The sequence below is a fragment of the Nannobrachium achirus genome, assembly GCF_963921795.1.
Source record: "Nannobrachium achirus genome assembly, chromosome: 4".
NCBI lineage: Eukaryota > Metazoa > Chordata > Actinopteri > Myctophiformes > Myctophidae > Nannobrachium > Nannobrachium achirus.
Window position 1 is genome coordinate 155,001 of NC_137813.1, and position 22,500 is coordinate 177,500.

Sequence of the window (22,500 nt, forward strand, 5' to 3'; positions counted from 1 at the left end):
ATATTAATACATACTGTTATATTATACATACATAATATAATACATCATCATTACCAGTAAGACTCCCTAATCACCCTGTTAATACTTACACAACACATATATAAAACTATACATATATAATACATCATCATTACTGTACCGTACTGCAGACTGATGAGTCATCATCCTGTTAACATATATAATACATACATATATAATACATACTTTTATATTATACATACATATATAATACATACTGTTATATTATACATACGTATATAATACATCACTGTACTGTACTGCAGACTGATGAGTCATCATCCTGTTAATACAGGATGATCCAAATGTTACAGATTAGTATGGTATTTTTATAGAGCGAGCGTGTAACAGCACTCCTAAGGGTCGCTTAGTATTTCAGAGCTAGTCTTATGACTGACGGCCCAGGTCTTCTTGTGCGTCGAACTAACTAGATTTCTATCTAGTCTCTGCTGACGCCCTTGAATCTCTTACGAATCTCTGAATCTCTGATACTGGCAGGTTGATCCTGCCAGTAGCATATGCTTGTCTCAAAGATTAAGCCATGCATGTCTAAGTACAAACGGCTTGTACAGTGAAACTGCGAAAGGCTCATTAAAACAGTTATGTTTCTCAAGATCTCAGAGATAGGCCTGTTGGGTGCCTTTCTATACTTCTATACGCCTCAATCACAATCTTACCAAAAGCTTGCGTCGATGCTCACTGAGTAGATTTACTTAAAATCTATAATCTCAATGATGGGGCACGCTGAAGTAAACTTACCAAAAGCTTACGTTTCAGGGCAATTCACTGAGTGATTATATCACACCAGCGGGTAGACGTATAGTGATGGATATAGAATAGCTGTTGATTACTAAAATCTCACTTTCTTTCTTCTCAAACACTTACCTATCAGAACCAATGGTAACCTCAGTTGGAGTAGCCTCATAGCTATCGTAGCTATTATGTGAATAAACTTCAGTACGTCCAAAATTCAGCTGCCCGCCTACTCACCAGCACCCGTTCCAGAGACCACATAACACCAGTCCTCCGCGAACTCCACTGGCTCCCGGTCAAACAAAGAATCCATTTAAAAGTTTTACTCAACACCTACAAGGCACTCAACAATCTTGCTCCACCCTACCTCTCCGACCTCCTCAATCACTATGTCCCCTCCCGCTCCCTCAGGTCTGGTGATGCAAATCTCCTCATAGTCCCTAAGACCACATACCGTACCTGGGGTGACAGAGCCTTTGCTTTTGCTGCCCCAACCCTCTGGAATGCACTCCCCAAAACCATCAGAGATGCCCCCACCCTCCAAACCTTCAAAACCACCCTCAAAACCCACCTCTTCCATATTGCATACCCCAGCTAACTCAGTCCACAGTCCTTTTTGATCTCTATTGTTTTTAATGGTTTTATCCTTTAGTGTTTTTCTATTAAAGTTGTTTTTACTTTTTAGTTTTCTCTTGCCCCCATGTAAAGCGTCTTTGGGTACTTAGAAAAGCGCTATATAAATCTGAGTTATTATTATTATTATTATGTGTGATTTTCCCATCTGGATCCCAGCTAGACGTGATCAAATCGCCTCGCTGAACTAAGCAAAGTGGAAACTTTGTTATTGCAAAGATAGAAGCCTGTCAAAAGCCTTCAAATCTAAAGATCTCATTCAAGACTCAAGACGTCGATGAAACCGACAAAGATCTAAGCTGGAATGGTATAAGGCATTAGGACCAGGGGATTCGAGTATCACCGTAGCCCTCATCACCCTGATGATCTTTCCTACCCATTACAACAGTCTAACTACAATCCACCAGCCTCCCTACAGGTACACTGACATTACCACTGGAGGAGGTATTTTCCCAGTCACCGTAAATCTAATCCCAGTTACCATAAGGAAGAAGAGAGTGGACTTTATAACAGATGACAGATGGACTGACAGATCCCTTACCCAGAGTCAGGACCCATCCAGGACAAACTGTGCTCTCAAGTCAGCCCCCGACGTCACAGAAGTACCCCTCTACTTTTCTCCACGGGACGCCGTGCAGAGAAGCAGAGAAACTACTGTACACGCCGGAGTGTCTCTTTATTCTCTCTCACGGGACGCCGTGGAGGAGAATTTAGAAGTCACCCTATATACGGTGCGGCTGCATGAGCGTAGATTACCTACCACAACCACCAGAAGAGAATCATGAAGATTCCAGAAAGGAAGATAGCAAGTACGAATTCGGTCTTATTGTCTTTTGAATAGATAGTGAAACCTAACGGTTTCACGGGGGGAGTGTAGAAAAGAATATACTACCTTATTCGGAGACAATGCGATATGACATCATGATGTCATACATGACATCACAATTGACTATAAGAAGGGCCTACTCTCTCAGACCAGATGAGTTTGGATTAAACCATATTAGAGATCGGATCAGAGAGAGCTCAAGGAACCTGTAAGGTTATAGTATAAGGTTATATTATATATCACATTACATTAACCTGTAAGGTTATATTATATATCACATTACATTAACCTGTAAAGTTCAGTCAGACTTACTTTAAATGTTTTCATTTTGTCTTCGTCACCACTCTCCATTTCATCTTCATCACCATCTTCTTCATTGTCGTCTTCATCGTCTGACTCTGCCGTCGCCATGGGAACCTTCAGAGAGACGATGCTGCTGTAGTTACCGTGGTAACCTGCTGGGATGACCTGGTTACCATGGTAACCTGCTGGGATGACCTCTGACCCTGGCTGCTTAGAGGTCACATGGTCCAAGTATAGGTACTCCTTCCTGTTTTCTTCTGCCACTTCCTGTCCCTCTGTAACAAACATATATGGAGATAAGCATCTATCTGGAACTCCATATATGGAGATAAGCATCTCTCTGGAACTCCATATATGGAGAAAAGTATCTCTCTGGAACTCCATATATGGAGATTAGTGCATCTATCTGGAACTCCATATATGGAGATAAGCATCTATCTGGAACTCCATATATGGAGATAAGCGTCTATCTGGAACTCCATATATGGAGATAAGCATCTCTCTGGAACTCCATATATGGAGATAAGCATCTATCTGGAACTCCTGTATGGAGATAAGCATCTATCTGGAACTCCATATATGGAGAAAAGTATCTCTCTGGAACTCCATATATGGAGATAAGCATCTATCTGGAACTCCATATATGGAGGAAAGCATCTATCTAGAACTCCTGTATGGAGATAAGCATCTATCTGGAACTCCATTCATATGGGACAAGGAGGAAGTCCGACTAGGTTGAAACGTTGTTCTCTGTCCAGAGAGGTAAATAAACCATGTGTCAAAGGGTTAGGGTAAGGGTTAGGGTTACCCTAACCCTCCAACTAGGGTTAGGTTACCCTAACCCTAACCCTAACACGTACGTTGTTCTCTGTCAGGAGAGGTAAATAAACCATGTGAAAAGGATTCCTTGTGTTCTTTGTCTCATGTTATTATTGAGCCGTGCGCCATAAAGACTTTATTTAATTTGGAGTGTTGACGTCTCTTTCTCTTTTTTATGTATATGTTTTATTCCACAAATGTTTCACATACAGTTATTCATTTGCATACATTACATTGTACCTTCAACATTTGTATAATATATTACATTAAGTAAGTAAGTAAGTAACAAGTAGGTCGGGAATGGCTTATTGTCGGTATCAGCCGGTAACACGCGGGAGTCTGTCCCCGTTACAATGCGCTAGACCCCTGGGAGATGGACTGCTGAGGTGGAGCGCCACACCTACCATCATCTCCCAGTACTTGCCGCACGACTTGCCAAGCCGTGCTACTCATACGCTGAGTTGGCGGTGCCCGGAATCGAACCCATGACCTTGCGGTACAAAGGCGAGAGCTCTACCGACTGAGCTACCCGGGCACAAGTAAGTAAGTACCAATAAGTACGTCTCTTAACACATATGGTGCCAACCCCGAGTTTCCCGAGTTTGTATTGGTACTAGTGCTGTGCCAACCCCGAGTTTCCCGAGTTTGGGCCGTTTTTGAAAAAAAAAAAATTTTTTTTTTGGACCTCCAGAAATGTATTAGGCATGATCGCGATCGCGAAATTGCATGTTTAACCCCCATACCAACCCATTCTTTCAAACATGGCAGCCATGTTTGTTTACATCTGAAGAAAACATAATGGCTGATAAATCATGAATGCCTGAACGGATTTCCAAGCGGATTTTTTTGTTTGAAAGCTGTGAACAGCATCTACACATGTGGTGCATCATCTAGGCATGGGCGTGCACTTTTTACACACTTGCACAATTACATGGAAGTCTATGGTAACCATGGCAACGCGAGACATTGAAGAGAAAAAATCATTGCAACATAAGTGTTAAATTGTCAAGGTTGGTGCTTTTTTGTGTTTTTTCTTTTCTTTTTTTTTACTTCCTTTCCCGTTTTCTCCCAGCTCCCCTCTAATAATATAATATCATTAGTATTAGTGTAATAATAATATAATATCATTAGTATTATTATAATAACAATATAATATCATTAGTATTATTACCTGTGTTGTCAGGTGTTGTCTTCTTTCCTATCAGTTTGAGGAGTTGATCCAGAAGGAAAGCTTTGATCCAGTCGATGCCTGAGGTGATTCTGTCTACAGCAATCTGGAGGTTATTCTTTTCACCATCATCTTCTGGAGCCGCCAGATTATCACCAGAGAATGAACTGAGTAGTAAGGCTAGGAAGAGGTTCAACACCTGCAATACAATACAATGTATTACTGAGTAGTAAGACTAGGAAGAGGTTCAACACCTGCAATACAATACAATGTATTACTGAGTAGTAAGGCTAGGAAGAGGTTCAACACCTGCAATACAATACAATATATTACTGAGTAGTAAGACTAGGAAGAGGTTCAACACCTGCAATACAACACAATGTATTACTGAGTAGTAAGACTAGGAAGAGGTTTAACACCTGCAATGACCATGACCATCATGAAGACGATCAGACACATGGCCTGTCCTGCTACCTCCATACAGTTATTATTATTATTACCATTAGTAGTAGTAGTAGTAGTAGTAGTAGTAGTAGTAGTAGTAGTAGCAGCAGCAGCAGTAGTAGCAGTAGTAGTTGCGACCGTCAGGGAGCAGTTTACTATGAAAACCTCCACCGGCCGTCCGTCCGTCCGTCCGTCCGTCCGTCCGTCCGTCCGTCACACGTCACACGTCACACCTTTGCCCTGCTCATATCTCAGCATCAGTATGACATCACACCACATGTGTACACAAACCTTTGTGTACGTTGCTGTGGCAACAGTCTGTTGTTGCTGGTTTGTTAGTGTACGTTAGCAACCACCTTAGCAACCATGGTTTTACCCTAGCAAGCAACTGTTTACCCTAGCAACCAACTGTTTACCATAGCAACCATGTTTTTTTACCCTAGCAACCAACTGTTTACCATAGCAACCAGATACGCAGAGCAGGGATCTCCATATATGGGCATAAACAGGTGACATCACACTGATGTCAGATACTCAGAGCAGGGATTTCTCCATAATATATGGGCATAAAAGGGATTCTGTTAGGGATCTCCATATATGGGCATAAAAGGGATTCTGTTAGGGATCTCCATATATGGGCATAAAAGGGATTCTGTTAGGGATCTCCATATATGGGCATAAAAGGGATTCTGTTAGGGATCTCCATATATGGCATAAAAGGGATTCTGTTTGCTGTTAGTGATCTCCATATATGGGCATAAAAGGGATGCTGTTAGGGATCTCCATATATGGGCATAAAAGGGATTCTGTTAGGGATCTCCATATATGGGCATGAAAGGGATTCTGTTAGGGATCTCCATATATGGGCATAAAAGGGATTGTATCCCAGATGATGCCCTGTTAGGAGATCCACACTAACAGAATCCATATATGGTCCTACCGACAGCTGCTATAAGCCAACCCTGGCGATAAGGTCTGAGTCGAAGAAATGCTTCTTTCCTGGCAAGAATTGCCCCTTTATACTGTAGGGCTCGTTTGTGTATTGTATTACATCACGCCACATCATCGGCTGAGGACTGTGTGATGTCATCATATCTCCATATATGGAGACATAAGTTGCTCATGCCCAAATATGGGCTGGTGAGGTCAGACTTAGTGTGATGCGTAGGTTATCTCCATATATGGAGATTCAACTTCAATGAGTAACCATGGCAAACTGTCAACTGCCCGTATGTCTTGATAATTGGTAAAACAAACTTTTGGCCTATTTGTGGAGATAAGCGACCAACGGTCGCTTATCTCCCGATTAGGGAGTCTTGTGTATTGTATGACATCACGCCACATCATCAGCTGTGGACTCTGTGATGTCATCGTATCTCCATATATGGCCATCTCCGTATATGGAGATATAAGTCGTCCATGCCCAAGTATGGGCTGGTGAGGTCAGACTTTGTGTGATGCGTAGGTTATCTCCATATATGGATATTAAACATTCCAGGTGTAACTATGGCTGCCCGTATGACGTGAGAGGTGGAGGTTGTGATATTTGTGGAGATAAGCGACCAACGGTCGCTTATCTCCCGATTAGGGAGTCTTACTGGTAGTAGTAGTAGTAGTAGTAGTAGTAGTAGTAGCAGCAGCAGTAGAAGTAGTAGTAGTAGTAGTAGTAGTAGTAGTAGTAGTAGCAGCAGCAGCAGCTGTAGTAGTAGTAGTAGTAGTAGTAGTAGTAGTAGTTGCGACCGTCAGGGAGCAGTTTACTATGAAAACCTCCACCGGCCGTCCGTCGGTCGGTCGGTCGGTCGGTCGGTCGGTCACACGTCACACGTCACACCTTTGCCCTGCTCATATCTCCGCATCAGTATATAGGGCTTGTTTGTTTATTGTATGACATCACGCCACATCATCAGCTGTGGACTCTGTGATGTCATCGTATCGCATCAGTATATAGGGCTTGTTTGTTTATTGTATGACATCACGCCACATCATCAGCTGTGGACTCTGTGATGTCATCGTATCTCCATATATGGCCATCTCCGTATATGGAGATATAAGTCGTCCATGCCCAAGTATGGGCTGGTGAGGTCAGACTTTGTGTGATGCGTAGGTTATCTCCATATATGGAGATTCAACATTCCAGGCAATGCTCTCTTCCCTGGTAGTAAACTGCTCCCTTACGGTCGCAATGAAAACCTCCACCGGCCGTCCGTCGGTCGGTCACACGTCACACGTCACACCTTTGCCCTGCTCATATCTCCGCATCAGTATATAGGGCTTGTTTGTTTATTGTATGACATCACGCCACATCATCAGCTGTGGACTCTGTGATGTCATCGTATCGCATCAGTATATAGGGCTTGTTTGTTTATTGTATGACATCACGCCACATCATCAGCTGTGGACTCTGTGATGTCATCGTATCTCCATATATGGCCATCTCCGTATATGGAGATATAAGTCGTCCATGCCCAAGTATGGGCTGGTGAGGTCAGACTTTGTGTGATGCGTAGGTTATCTCCATATATGGAGATTCAACATTCCAGGCAATGCTCTCTTCCCTGGTGAGAATTGCCCCTTTATATAGGGCTTGTTTGTGTATTGTATGACATCACACCACATCATCAGCTGTGGACTCTGTGATGTCATCGTATCTCCATATATGGCCATCTCCGTATATGGAGATATAAGTCGTCCATGCCCAAGTATGGGCTGGTGAGGTCAGACTTTGTGTGATGCGTAGGTTATCTCCATATATGGAGATTCAACATTCCAGGTGTAACTATGGCTACCCGTATGACGTGGGAGGTGGAGGTTGTGATATTTGTGGAGATAAGCGACCATCTCCCGATTAGGGAGTCTTACTGGTAGTAGCAGTAGCAGTAGCAGTAGCAGCAGTAGTAGTTGCGGCCGTAGGTCGCAGTTTAGTATCAAAACCTCCACCGGCCGTCCGTCGGTCGGTCGGTCGGTCGGTCGGTCACACGTCACACGTCACACCTTTGCCCTGCTCGTGTGATGTCATACTGATGCGGAGATATGAGCAGGGCAAAGGTGTGACGTGTGACCGACCGACCGACCGACCGACCGACCGACGGCCGGTGGAGGTTTTGATACTAAACTGCGACCTACGGCCGCAATCACACCACATGTGTACACAAACCTTTGTGTACGTTGCTGTGGCAACAGTCTGTTGTTGCTGGTCTGTTAGTGTACGTTAGCAACCACCTTAGCAACCATGGTTTTACCCTAGCAACCAACTGTTTACCATAGCAACCATGTTTTTTTTTACCTTAGCAACCAACTGTTTACCATAGCAACCATTTTTTTACCCTAGCAACCAACTGTTTACCATAGCAACCATGTTTTTTTTACCTTAGCAACCAACTGTTTACCATAGCAACCATGTTTTTTACCCTACATCCCTCCATATATGGAGATAACCGACGAATCTCACTAAGTCTGACCTCACAAGCCCCATATTTGGACACGAACAACATATAACTCCATATATAGAGACATATATGGAGATCCCTTATGTCATCAATATTAAGCCCATATCTGTGAATATCTATGGGTACCAGATGTCTCCATATATGGTTAAATGGTCCGCTATACATCACTTGCCAGAAGACCAAGAAATGGTGCAACCTCGCCCTTTGCTTTTCTCCCTTAGGCATCTTACTGGTAGGTAGTTTAATGAGGAATGCAGTATGGTGGTAGGTAGGTAGTTATGGCCTTTGATGTAAGATTTTCACTTTCTAGGATAACTATATTTGCTATTCCCAGATGATGCCCTTTTAGGGTACCCCTCATGCCCATATATGGAGATCCCCAGGCTTTACTAATTAACATAAGTTTTATGCCCATATATGGAGATCATTGTTCCCATGTCATCAGGCAAACTAGATGGGCTGTATGGATATACAGATGTGTGATGTAAGTGTTTTATTCCAAATGTGGCACCCCACAGACATATTTCCAGAAACAAAATCCCTTTCATGCCCATATATGGAAATTTCTGATGTCATCAATCCCAGGCCCTGTAAAAAACATGGTTGCTATGGTAAACAGTTGGTTGCTAGGGTAAACAGTTGGTTGCTAGGGTAAGAAAACATGGTTGCTATGGTAAACAATTGGTTGCTAGGGTAAACAGTTGGTTGCTAGTATCAAAACCTCCACCGGCCGGCCGTCCGTCCGTCCGTCCGTCCGTCCGTCGGTCACACGTCACACCTTTGCCCTGCTCATATCTCCGCATCAGTATGACATCACACTGCTTGGTGTGTGCCGTCAGGGTCTCTATATATGGAGTTATATGTTGTTTGTGTCCAAATATGGGGCTTGTGAGGTCAGACTTAGTGAGATTCGTCGGTTATCTCCATATATGGAGGGAGAACCAGCTTATGAGCCGATGAGTTGTGTCAGAGTCGAGATCCTGCTTGCATCTAATCTGTCGGTAGATAATGCCGGTCTTATATAAGGGTCATTTGTGTACGGTGTGATGTCATCACACTGATGTCAGCAGTGTGATGTCATACTGATGTCAGCAGCTATGTCTCTATATATGGAGTTATATGTTGTTCGTGTCCAAATATGGGGCTTGTGAGGTCAGACTGAGAGATTCGTCGGTTATCTCCATATATGGAGGGATGTGTTGGTTATCTCCTTATCTGGAGATTCAACCTTCAACGATTTTGACATCTTGTTACTAATCTGTCGGTAGATAATGCCGGTCTTATATAAGGGTCATTTGTGTACGGTGTGATGTCATACTGATGTCAGCAGTGTGACAGGAGATAAGCGACCAACGGTCGCTTATCTCCCGATTAGGGAGTCTTACTGGTAGTAGTAGTAGTAGTAGTAGTAGTAGTAGCAGTAGCAGTAGCAGTAGTAGTTGCGACCGTCAGGGAGCAGTTTACTACCAGTAAGACTCCCTAATCGGGAGATAAGCGACCGTTGGTCTCTTATCTCCACAAATAGGCCAAAAAATTTGTTTTACCAATTATCAAGACATACGGGCAGTTGACAGTTTGCCATGGTTACTCATTGAAGTTGAATCTCCATATATGGAGATAACCTACGCATCACACTAAGTCTGACCTCACCAGCCCATATTTGGGCATGAGCAACTTATGTCTCCATATATGGAGATATGATGACATCACACAGTCCTCAGCCGATGATGTGGCGTGATGTCATACAATACACAAAAGAGCCCTACAGTATAAAGGGGCAATTATTGCCAGGAAAGAAGCATTTCTTCGACTCAGACCTTATCGCCAGGGTTGGCTTATAGCAGCTGTCGGTAGGACCATATATGGATTCTGTTAGTGTGGATCTCCTAACAGGGCATCATCTGGGATACAATCCCTTTTATGCCCATATATGGAGATCCCTAACAGAATCCCTTTCATGCCCATATATGGAGATCCCTAACAGAATCCCTTTTATGCCCATATATGGAGATCCCTAACAGCATCCCTTTTATGCCCATATATGGAGATCACTAACAGCTAACAGAATCCCTTTTATGCCCATATATGGAGATCCCTAACATAATCCCTTTTATGCCCATATATGGAGATCCCTAACAGAATCCCTTTTATGCCCATATATGGAGATCCCTAACAGAATCCCTTTTATGCCCATATATGGAGATCCCTAACAGAATCCCTTTTATGCCCATATATGGAGATCCCTAACAGAATCCCTTTTATGCCCATATATGGAGATCCCTAACAGAATCCCTTGTATGCCCATATATGGAGATACCTAACAGAATCCCTTTTATGCCCATATATGGAGATCCCTAACAGAATCCCTTTTATGCCCATATATTATGGAGAAATCCCTGCTCTGAGTATCTGACATCAGTGTGATGTCACCTGTTTATGCCCATATATGGAGATCCCTGCTCTGCGTATCTGGTTGCTATGGTAAACAGTTGGTTGCTAGGGTAAAAAAACATGGTTGCTATGGTAAACAGTTGGTTGCTAGGGTAAACAGTTGGTTGCTAGGGTAAAACCATGGTTGCTAAGGTGGTTGCTAACGTACACTAACAAACCAGCAACAACAGACTGTTGCCACAGCAACGTACACAAAGGTTTGTGTACACATGTGGTGTGATGTCATACTGATGCGGAGATATGAGCAGGGCAAAGGTGTGACGTGTGACGTGTGACCGACCGACCGACCGACCGACCGACCGACGGACGGACGGCCGGTGGAGGTTTTCATAGTAAACTGCTCCCTGACGGTCGCAATGAAAACCTCCACCGGCCGTCCGTCCGTCGGTCGGTCACACGTCACACGTCACACCTTTGCCCTGCTCATATCTCCGCATCAGTATATAGGGCTTGTTTGTTTATTGTATGACATCACGCCACATCATCAGCTGTGGACTCTGTGATGTCATCGTATCGCATCAGTATATAGGGCTTGTTTGTTTATTGTATGACATCACGCCACATCATCAGCTGTGGACTCTGTGATGTCATCGTATCTCCATATATGGCCATCTCCGTATATGGAGATATAAGTCGTCCATGCCCAAGTATGGGCTGGTGAGGTCAGACTTTGTGTGATGCGTAGGTTATCTCCATATATGGAGATTCAACATTCCAGGCAATGCTCTCTTCCCTGGTGAGAATTGCCCCTTTATATAGGGCTTGTTTGTGTATTGTATGACATCACGCCACATCATCAGCTGTGGACTCTGTGATGTCATCGTATCTCCATATATGGCCATCTCCGTATATGGAGATATAAGTCGTCCATGCCCAAGTATGGGCTGGTGAGGTCAGACTTTGTGTGATGCGTAGGTTATCTCCATATATGGAGATTCAACATTCCAGGTGTAACTATGGCTACCCGTATGACGTGAGAGGTGGAGGTTGTGATATTTGTGGAGATAAGCGACCAACGGTCGCTTATCTCCCGATTAGGGAGTCTTACTGGTATCAAAACCTCCACCGGCCGTCCGTCGGTCGGTCGGTCACACGTCACACGTCACACGTCACACCTTTGCCCTGCTCATATCTCCGCATCAGTATGACATCACACCACATGTGTACACAAACCTTTGTGTACGTTGCTGTGGCAACAGTCTGTTGTTGCTGGTCTGTTAGTGTACGTTAGCAACCACCTTAGCAACCATGGTTTTACCCTAGCAACCAACTGTTTACCCTAGCAACCAACTGTTTACCATAGCAACCATGTTTTTTTACCCTAGCAACCAACTGTTTACCATAGCAACCATTTTTTTACCCTAGTATCAAAACCTCCACCGGCCGTCCGTCGGTCACACGTCACACGTCACACCTTTGCCCTGCTCATATCTCCGCATCAGTATGACATCACACTGCTGACATCAGTATGACATCACACCGTACACAAATGACCCTTATATGAGACCGGCATTATCTACCGACAGCTGCTATAAGCCAACCCTGGCGATAAGGTCTGAGTCGAAGAAATGCTTCTTTCCTGGCAAGAATTGCCCCTTTATACTGTAGGGCTCGTTTGTGTATTGTATGACATCACGCCACATCATCGGCTGAGGACTGTGTGATGTCATCATATCTCCATATATGGAGACATAAGTTGCTCATGCCCAAATATGGGCTGGTGAGGTCAGACTTAGTGTGATGCGTAGGTTATCTCCATATATGGAGATTCAACTTCAATGAGTAACCATGGCAAACTGTCAACTGCCCGTATGTCTTGATAATTGGTAAAACAAACCTTTGGCCTATTTGTGGAGATAAGCGACCAACGGTCGCTTATCTCCCGATTAGGGAGTCTTACTGGTAGTAGTAGTAGTAGTAGTAGCAGCAGCAGTAGCAGTAGCAGTAGCAGTAGCAGTAGAAGTAGTAGTAGTAGTAGTTGCGACCGTTAGGTCGCAGTTTAGTATCAAAACCTCCACCGGCCGTCCGTCCGTCCGTCCGTCCGTCCGTCCGTCCGTCGGTCACACGTCACACCTTTGCCCTGCTCATATCTCCGCATCAGTATGACATCAGACTGCTTGGTGTGTGCCGTCAGGGTCATTTGTGTACGGTGTGATGTCATACTGATGTCAGCAGTGTGATGTCATACTGATGTCAGCAGCTATGTCTCTATATATGGAGTTATATGTTGTTCGTGTCCAAATATGGGGCTTTTGAGGTCAGACTTAGTGAGATTCGTCGGTTATCTCCATATATGGAGGGAGAACCAGCTTATGAGCCGATGAGTTGTGTCAGAGTCGAGATCCTGCTTGCATCTAATCTGTCGGTAGATAATGCCGGTCTTATATAAGGGTCATTTGTGTACGGTGTGATGTCATACTGATGTCAGCAGCTATGTCTCTATATATGGAGTTATATGTTGTTCGTGTCCAAATATGGGGCTTGTGAGGTCAGACTTAGTGAGATTCGTCGGTTATCTCCATATATGGAGGGATGTGTTGGTTATCTCCATATCTGGAGATTCAACCTTCAACGATTTTGACATCTTGTTACTAATCTGTCGGTAGATAATGCCGGTCTTATATAAGGGTAATTTGTGTACGGTGTGATGTCATACTGATGTCAGCAGTGTGACCGATTAGGGAGTCTTACTGGTAGTATTAGTTGTAGTAGTAGTTGAAGTAGTAATAGTAGTAGTAGTAGTAGTTGCGACCGTCAGGTCGCAGTTTAGTATCAAAACCTCCACCGGCCGTCCGTCCGTCCGTCCGTCGGTCACACGTCACACGTCACACCTTTGCCCTGCTCATATCTCCGCATCAGTATGACATCACACTGCTTGGTGTGTGCCGTCAGGGTCATTTGTGTACGGTGTGATGTCATACTGATGTCAGCAGTGTGATGTCATACTGATGTCAGTAGCTATGTCTCTATATATGGAGTTATATATTGTTCGTGTCCAAATATGGGGCTTGTGAGGTCAGACTTAGTGAGATTCGTCGGTTATCTCCATATATGGAGGGATGTGTTGGTTATCTCCATATCTGGAGATTCAACCTTCAACGATTTTGACATCTTGTTACTAATCTGTCGGCAGATAATGCCGGTCTTATATAAGGGTCATTTGTGTACGGTGTGATGTCATACTGATGTCAGCAGTGTGACAGGAGATAAGTGACCAACGGTTGCTTATCTCCCGATTAGGGAGTCTTACTGGTAGTAGTAGTAGCAGTAGTAGTAGTAGTAGTAGTAGTAGTAGTAGTAGTAGTAGTAGTAGTTTTAGTAGTAGTAGTAGTTGTAGTAGTAGTAGTAGTAGTAGTAGCAGCAGCAGCAGCAGCAGTAATAGTAGTAGCAGTAGTAGTAGCAGTAGTAGCAGTAGTTGTAGTAGCACATACTCACCACTAGGTTTCCTATGACCATGACCATCATGAAGACGATCAGACACATGGCCTGTCCTGCTACTTCCATGCAGTCCCACATGGTCTCGATCCATTCTCCACACAGAACTCTGAAGATGATGAGGAAGGAGTGGAAGAAGTCGGTCATGTGCCACCGGGGCAGCACACAGTCTTCATTGATCTTACACACACAGTCAGAGTAATTCTTCCCAAACAGCTGCATCCCCACCACGGCGAAGATGAACACGATGATGGCCAGCACCAGCGTCAGGTTGCCCAGAGCTCCAACCGAGTCTCCGATGATCCTCAGCAACATGTTGAGGGTGGGCCAAGACTTAGCTAGCTTAAACACTCGCATCTGTGGAGAGAAACATTATCACTTCGAATCACTTTGAATGACTCTAAAAACATACAGTGTGATGTGGAGGTTGGCTGCCATCTCTTAGGTCAACTGAGGAAGGTCTGTTTTCTGTCCCTAACCCAGAAATAGAGTTGTGGAGCAGCATTTCGTTTCTAAATCATTAACTGACACTAACCGTCTATAGCAGTCCTTGGCAGCATTTAGTTTCTAAATCATTAACTGACACTAACCGTTTATAGCCGTCCTTGGCAGCAAATCTGTTTTCATGTACCTTCGAAAAATCATGGAATATTATGTGTCACGACTTGAAAGACGCATGCGGGTAACCAAGTGTCAGGAAAATAATGTCAATGTAAGAGCCATTTGAGATGTGTTTCTTGTATTGATGACGTCACTGAAGGGCATGGTCAAGGTATTTAACAAGGTCTGTGCTGATGAGGAGAGGCTTGTGTATGTGCTCCTTGTTCTCTGAAGTTTTTATTGTTGACTTTGCATTATTGTGTATGCTGAAGTGATGGACACTAAGAACAAAGAATAGCATTGATTATCAACTCTATGGACCTGTTTGGACAACGTCTTATTGAGCACACGTCTTAACTTTCCCCCTGGCCATTGGCAACCAGTAGTGCTTAAAGTATTGGTCTTTTTTTACATTTTATGCCGTTGGCAGGACACAAACCTGCACAGGATTTTCCCCGGATTAGAGACTGCGGACAAAGACCCTCTATCATTCCCACGGCCAAATAAGTATTTGACGAGTGCTTGTCTTTGGTGCTGTGGACCTCGTACCACAAAAGCTTCACTTTTACGTTTGTGAAAAGGATGTGGGTACCTGTACCTGGCAATACACAGCCATATACCCAAATATGGGATGAATATGACATTCATAGTCACCCCATATTTGGGGTTGCACTTGTTATTTTCTTCAGAAAGTGAGGTGAATTACCAGATTTTTGGCTGGTAAAGTGAGGTGAATTACCAGATTTTTAGCTACAGGGCCAACAAGGCACAAGTTGGCACCTCCACAGTGTGCAGTTATTGTTAAAGGGCCTACACCATGCTTTTAAAACTATATTTTTTGTATAAATAGATGCTCAAAATTGAGTCTTAGACAGGTTTTAACCCTCAACAAACACTCTGACCATTCTTTTTGTTTGTTCTAGCTCTACTATAATGAGGCTCTCCAGCTGCAATACCAAAACGGCCTCTGTTTGCTCAGGGGCGCATCTAGTGGGGTTTTTCCACCCCTCCCCCCTCCCCTCCTCTTCACTCCTCCCCGGACCCCACGTTGACAACAAATAATGTTAATATTGGGCCAATACAAAAATAGGATAATGTTGCAGCTCTGATTATAGCCTACTGTAGGCCTATGTTGTATGTTATAGGCCTACTGTCAAATGACACAGAGCGACCGTTGCTAGACCAGACATTACAGAAAGTTAATCTACATTAGACAATCAACCCCACCTGCATTGTATTTATGTATAAAAAAAAAGTAAAAAAAAAAAAAAAATGTTTTGAAAAAAATGTTTGAGAAAAAAAAAAGTTTTTTGAAAAAAAAGTTTTTTGAAAAAAATGTTTTTTGAAAAAAAAGTTTTTTGAAAAAAAAATGTTTTTGAAAAAAAACTTGAAAAAAAAATTGAATTTTTTTTTTTTGACTGAAAAAAAAAAACGGGAATCCGTGTGACGTCACACGGATCAACTCTCAGAACAGCACTGTTCTGAGAACCCGTGGAAAGCTTTTCATCTCTGTCTTCCCAAAACCAGAGAAAGACACAATGGTCAGAAATAGGACTTTGTGAGGATAGAAGGTGCCTGTGGGACCCCAAAAAAAGGTTTTAAAATAGAAAAAGTGAAAATTCATGGTGTAGGTCCTTTAAGGGACACCTTCTTTTCAACTAACCAATCGGAAGGAGCGCAGCACGGACAGACCCTGGACGCCGGCCAATCCCAGCTCCACCAGGCTCATGGTGACGATGATGCTGTCAAAGATGTTCCAACCCACCTGGAGCCATGGAAACATGACCATATATAGACAGGACGACAGTAATGTGAAACATATGACCATATATAGATAGGACAACAGTAATGTGTAACATGACCATATATAGACAGGATGCCAGTAATGTGGAACAAGACCATATATAGACAGGACCACAGTAATGTGTAACATATGAACATATATAGACAGTTATGTGTAACATGACCATATATAGACAGGAGGACAGTAATGTGTGACTTGACCATATATAGACAGGATTTCAGTAATGTGTAACATATGACCATATATAGACAGGATGTCAGTAATGTGTAACATGACCATATATAGACAGGACGACAGTAATGTGTAACATGACCATATATAGACAGGACGACATTAATGTGTAACATGACCATATATAGACAGGACCACAGTAATGTGGAACATGACCATATATAGACAGGATGTCAGTAATGTGTGACATGACCATATATAGACAGGACGACAGTAATGTGTAACATATGACCATATATAGACAGGACGACAGTAATGTGTAACATATGACCATATATAGACAGGACAACAGTAATGTGTAACATGACCATATATAGACAGGATGTCAGTACTGTGTGACATGACCATGTATAGACAGGATGTCAGTAATGTGTGACATGACCATATATAGACAGGACGACAGTAATGTGTAACATATGACCATATATAGACAGGACGACAATAATGTGTAACATATGACCAGTGATGTTAATAGGTTTTTAATGTAATGAGTCCCGGGACCCAAGAAGTGTCTTTCGGATGCGTCCCAGGGATATTTTATGGGTCCCACAAAAATTCAACACGTCATGTCATTTTTGACAAAGTGCATTGAATTGGTTATTATGGTTATGTTCACCGGTAATATCGGATGTTGACCACTTGGGGGCGCAGATAGAAGCTTTTACCGAGTCTTCATAATCAACAGCCACCTGTTATTTTATATACATCGATAATATATGGATCTTCTCAGTGAGATGTATCCTGTTTGTACTGTTACTGCTTCTATGGAATGGGGGAAATGCTCTCTGCCGTGCTTGTGTTTGCTCTGCTGTACAGAGAACCAGTGGACTGGGTCAAAAACAGTAGATTGGGATTGCTTGTAGATCGGCTACTTTTGTTTTGAACGGTTGATCATAGAGGGACGTGCCGCCCCTCTATGGATGCGGGAGGGCAAGGCACAGGCGGCCGCGGTGGTCCGCGGCCCCGGCGGACCACCACAGGGACGGCGCCGCCACGAAACGCTATAATCAATCAAACAGTTAGGCAGCCTAAGCTACATACATACTGTCTCAGATAGCATACATGCTAGGCTAGCTTGCTTCCTCCGTGTTGTAGTTGAGCCAATAAAGGTTATTTGACCATGTTCACCACAACGTTAATCGTCGCTATTGTTGTAAAGACGCAATGAAGACCTGTGTGGCTTCAACACGTTGTCCAATGTCCACCACATCTATAAACTATAGCGCGTGTATCCAGTTGTTATTGAATGAAGAGGATGAAGAGGACAGGGGGAGAGGAGGCGGGGTCGCTGTCTGAGCAGTGAGCAGACTCACTCAGCATAATAAATACAATATCATGAATTTAATGCTGTCGGAAAATACACGTGACGCCGTCAGCAAACGTTTACATTTGTAAGTTATATTTGAATTGGATACTTTTTAAGTTTCTTTTTTTATTCCAAGTTATTTTCGGAGACCGCTCGCTGTCAATGCTTATGTCGCTGCACTGAAGCGCCGTGTCTTGCCATACACGTTCTGTGGGGGAACCCTTTTTGGTGCATCACCTAACACGCTGTGCCACTATGGTCAGAGAGCGGCCCGGTGCTACGCTAAAACTCAGGCACCCATTGAATTCTGTGACCATGTACGGGCACACAAAATGGCGGTCAAAACACAGTGTCGTTAGTTCTATCGTCTGTTTTAAGACTTTCTACGCGGATTTCATTTGTGTTAACGTAGCGTAAAGTAGCATGCCTTCACCCATGAACAATGGTGGCGTCTGTGGACTTTTTAAAATATTTTCTTTTTCGCGACGTGGTAAATTATTTTAACGTGGACTCCAATGGAGGCGATGCGTCCGTGGGACCCCAGAACAATGACGTGAATGCGTCTCTAGGCAACGTGAATGGGTCAGAGACGCGTGACGCGCACGTAATGCCGTCACTGTATGACCATATATAGACAGGACAACAGTAATGTGTAACATGACCATATATAGACAGGATGTCAGTACTGTGTGACATGACCGTATATAGACAGTATGTCAGTACTGTGTGACATGACCATGTATAGACAGGACCCCAGTAATGTGTGACATGACCATGTATAGACAGGATGTCAGTAATGTGTGACATGACCGTATATAGACAGGATGTCATTAATGTGGAACATGACCATATATAGACAGGATGTCAGTAATGTGTGACGTGAACTCTGACTAGAATTACTACAATTTACAATTTAGGAGCAACAATAAGTGTCATACTGACCTATGGTTACTACTGACCTGGAAGTAGTAGTAAGGGTCCATGGTTACTACTGACCTATGGTTACTACTAACCTGGAAGTAGTAGTAAGGGTCCATGGCCAGCAGCTTCAGAACCATCTCAGCAGTGAAGATTCCTGTGAAAACCTGCATGGCACAAAGGTCAAAGGTCACAAACCTCTCTCCAAAACTACTGGTTGACACATGGAGAACTAATTATGTCAGTTTAATGAACTATGTTCACACACATAGAACTAACCAGGTTTAATGAACTATGTTCACACACATAGAACTAACCAGGTTTAATGAACTATGTTCACACACATAGAACTAACCAGGTTTAATGAACTATGTTCACACACATAGAACTAACCAGGTTTAATGAACTATGTTCACACACACATAGAACTAACCAGGTTTAATGAACTATGTTCACACACATAGAACTAACCAGGTTTAATGAACTATGTTCACACACATAGAACTCACCAGGTTTAATGAACTATGTTCACACATAGAACTAACCAGGTTTAATGAACCATGTTCACACACATAGAACTCACCAGGTTCCCAACATAAAGCATGTTGTCAAACTCCTCCGTCATTGGATAGTGGTCCATGGCCATGAAGACGGTGTTGAGGACGATGCAGATGGTGATTCCCAGATCAACGAAGGGATCCATGACGATGAAGTACAACCAGCCCTTCAGCCAGAGCCAGCAGCCACAGCAGTCCCACTTCAAGAAGATGTCTGAGAACCTGTACCAGCACGCACAACATGGCCGCTCCTCTTCTAACTCTGTTAGGTAGATAGACATACATAGAACAACATTATGTGAGTGTGTGTGTGTGTGCGCGCGCGTGCGCGTGCGTGTGTGTGTGTGTGTGTGTGTGCGTGCGTGCGTGCGTGCATGTGTGTGTGTGCGTGTCTGTGTGCGTGTGTGCGTGTGTGTGTGTGTGTGTGTGTGTGTGTGTGTGTGTGTGTGTGTGTGTGTAGATTCCCAAACCACCTAAGCTGGCTCCTTTCCAAACATGACTCAGCCACCGTCTGAGGAAACTCATTTTGATCGTTTGACTTGCTTGTACCTGCGATATTATTCTTTGGGTCATGACCCACACTTCATGACCATAGGTGAGAGTAGTATAGGAAGGAAGACAGCTCGGTAGACAGAAAGCTTTGCCTTCCGCCTCAACTCTCTTTTCATCACAACAGATTCAGTGACTGCAATACCGCTCCTCCAACTCTAATTCTCCAGCTGATCTCCTTCACTGTCTTCCCATTCCTTTCATTCATGAACAAGACCCAGAGATCCTTAAACTCCTTCACCTAAAGTCTGCTTTGCTACTTGGACTGAAATCCATGGGTTTCCTGCTGAGAACCACGGCCTCAGATTTAGGGAAGCTGATTTTCATTCCAGCTGTCACACATAACCCATACTGCCAACCTATCATCACACATAACCCATACTGCCAACCTATCATCACACATAACCCATACTGCCAACCTATCATCACACATAACCCATACTGCCAACCTATCATCACACATAACCCATACTGCCAACCTATCATCACACATAACCCATACTGCCAACCTATCATCACACATAACCCATACTGCCAACCTTTCATCCGCCATCCGTAAAAAGCAGTGAAGCAACCCTCAGCTCACCGAACCTTATACCTTCTCCACCAAACCTTTTCCACAAGATCCTGTCCATGAATATCACAAACAGGATAGACGTAGGGCGCGTTCGGAAATGCGCACTCAACGCACTGGTGTGCCATGTTGTCGTTCGTTTATTCGGTGCACTTGGTGCGTTGTCGTTCGGAAATCCAGTGCGCGGCGCACTGGTGTGTTGAGTGCACGCACTCACCAACCCTACTCAGAAGATGGGGTTAGGCGGTGTGGTGCGTGTGGTGCGTCAGTGTGGTGTTTTGATTGGTTGGTTTTCATCGCCGTGTCTCGAGCGCTTCTCAGCTGTGAACAATGGAGGAAATGACCGCAAAAGCAGCATTTACAGCTTTATTGGTCGTTTGGGCTTGATAGTTTCACACGCATCAACATGTAAACTAACAGCAGGTATGCCAATATTATGAATTACATCTCCTTTCAATATCAACGTTACGTTAGAAACTGCTGCTTTTAAGGAAGTTTACCTTCAGAGTTCAGAGTGAAAAAGCACACAGCTGACTCTTAACTGGTCGTTCGTAAATAAGCCACACTGAACGCACTCTCCAACGCCACACCCACTGCACTCACTACACTGAGCACACACCCGGTGCGGGTTTCCGAACGCACCCATAGTTATAACCTAGCAACCATAGTTGTAGGGTTCTTAGCAAATACATGGTTTTACCCTAACAAACAAAGTACAGTAGTAAAGACTGTACCCTAACAAACACATAGGTTTACAGTAGTAAGTACAGTAAAGACTGTACCCTAACAAACACATAGGTTTACAGTAGTAAGTACAGTAAAGACTGTACCCTAACAAACACATAGTTTTACAGTAGTAAGTACAGTAAAGACTGTACCCTAACAAAACATAGTTTTACAGTAGTAAGTACAGTAAAGACTGTACCCTAACAAACACATAGTTTTACAGTAGTAAGTACAGTAAAGACTTTACCCTAACAAACACATAGTTTTACAGTAGTAAGTACAGTAAAGACTGTACCCTAACAAACACATAGTTTTACAGTAGTAAGTACAGTAAAGACTGTACCCTAACAAACACATACTTCTGTTTTACCTTTCATCAATTCTTCTTCATTGGTCTGTGGATCAGAACCCTCTGGAGCATTTCTTTTAGCCTGGACACACACACACACACACACACACACACACACACACACACACACACACACACAGAGTTAACGTTATTAATAGGTTACGATATGATTGTTTGTTTAATTAGTTAGTAGTAGTAGTAAAAGGGGTGCAGTGGGTAGCGCTGTTGCCTCCCAGCTAGAAGGTCCTGGGTTTGATTCCCGCCGGGGGCGTGTTCTCTCCTCCATGTCAGCAATGCCCATACCCTCGGTGGGTTAGGGTTAGGGTTAGGGTTAGGTAGGTAATGCCCATACCCTCGGTGGGTTAGGGTTAGGGTTAGGGTTAGGTAGGTAATGCCCATACCCTCGGTGGGTTAGGGTTAGGGTTAGGGTTAGGGTTAGGTAGGTAATGCCCATACCCTCGGTGGGTTAGGGTTAGGGTTAGGTAGGTAATGCCCATACCCTCGGTGGGTTAGGGTTAGGGTTAGGGTTAGGTACCCTCGGTGGGGTTGTTAAAAGGGCCTTTCTGTGTGGAGTTTGCGTGTTCTCCCCC

General features: G+C 43.7%; 1 protein-coding gene across 1 annotated transcript in view; it reads right to left on the reverse strand.

Annotated features, from left to right (window-relative positions):
- Positions 1 to 22,500, reverse strand: part of scn4ab (sodium channel, voltage-gated, type IV, alpha, b) — a gene marked incomplete at both ends in the record, with an annotated part of 89,588 nt that overhangs the window by 47,479 nt on the left and 19,609 nt on the right. The window contains 6 exons of the mRNA XM_080724822.1: positions 2,543 to 2,808; positions 4,524 to 4,719; positions 14,297 to 14,653; positions 16,560 to 16,661; positions 19,251 to 19,322; positions 19,739 to 19,974. Of these exons, the coding sequence (XP_080580948.1) occupies positions 2,543 to 2,808; positions 4,524 to 4,719; positions 14,297 to 14,653; positions 16,560 to 16,661; positions 19,251 to 19,322; positions 19,739 to 19,974 (1,229 nt within the window). The remainder of the gene's footprint in view (positions 1 to 2,542; positions 2,809 to 4,523; positions 4,720 to 14,296; positions 14,654 to 16,559; positions 16,662 to 19,250; positions 19,323 to 19,738; positions 19,975 to 22,500) is intronic.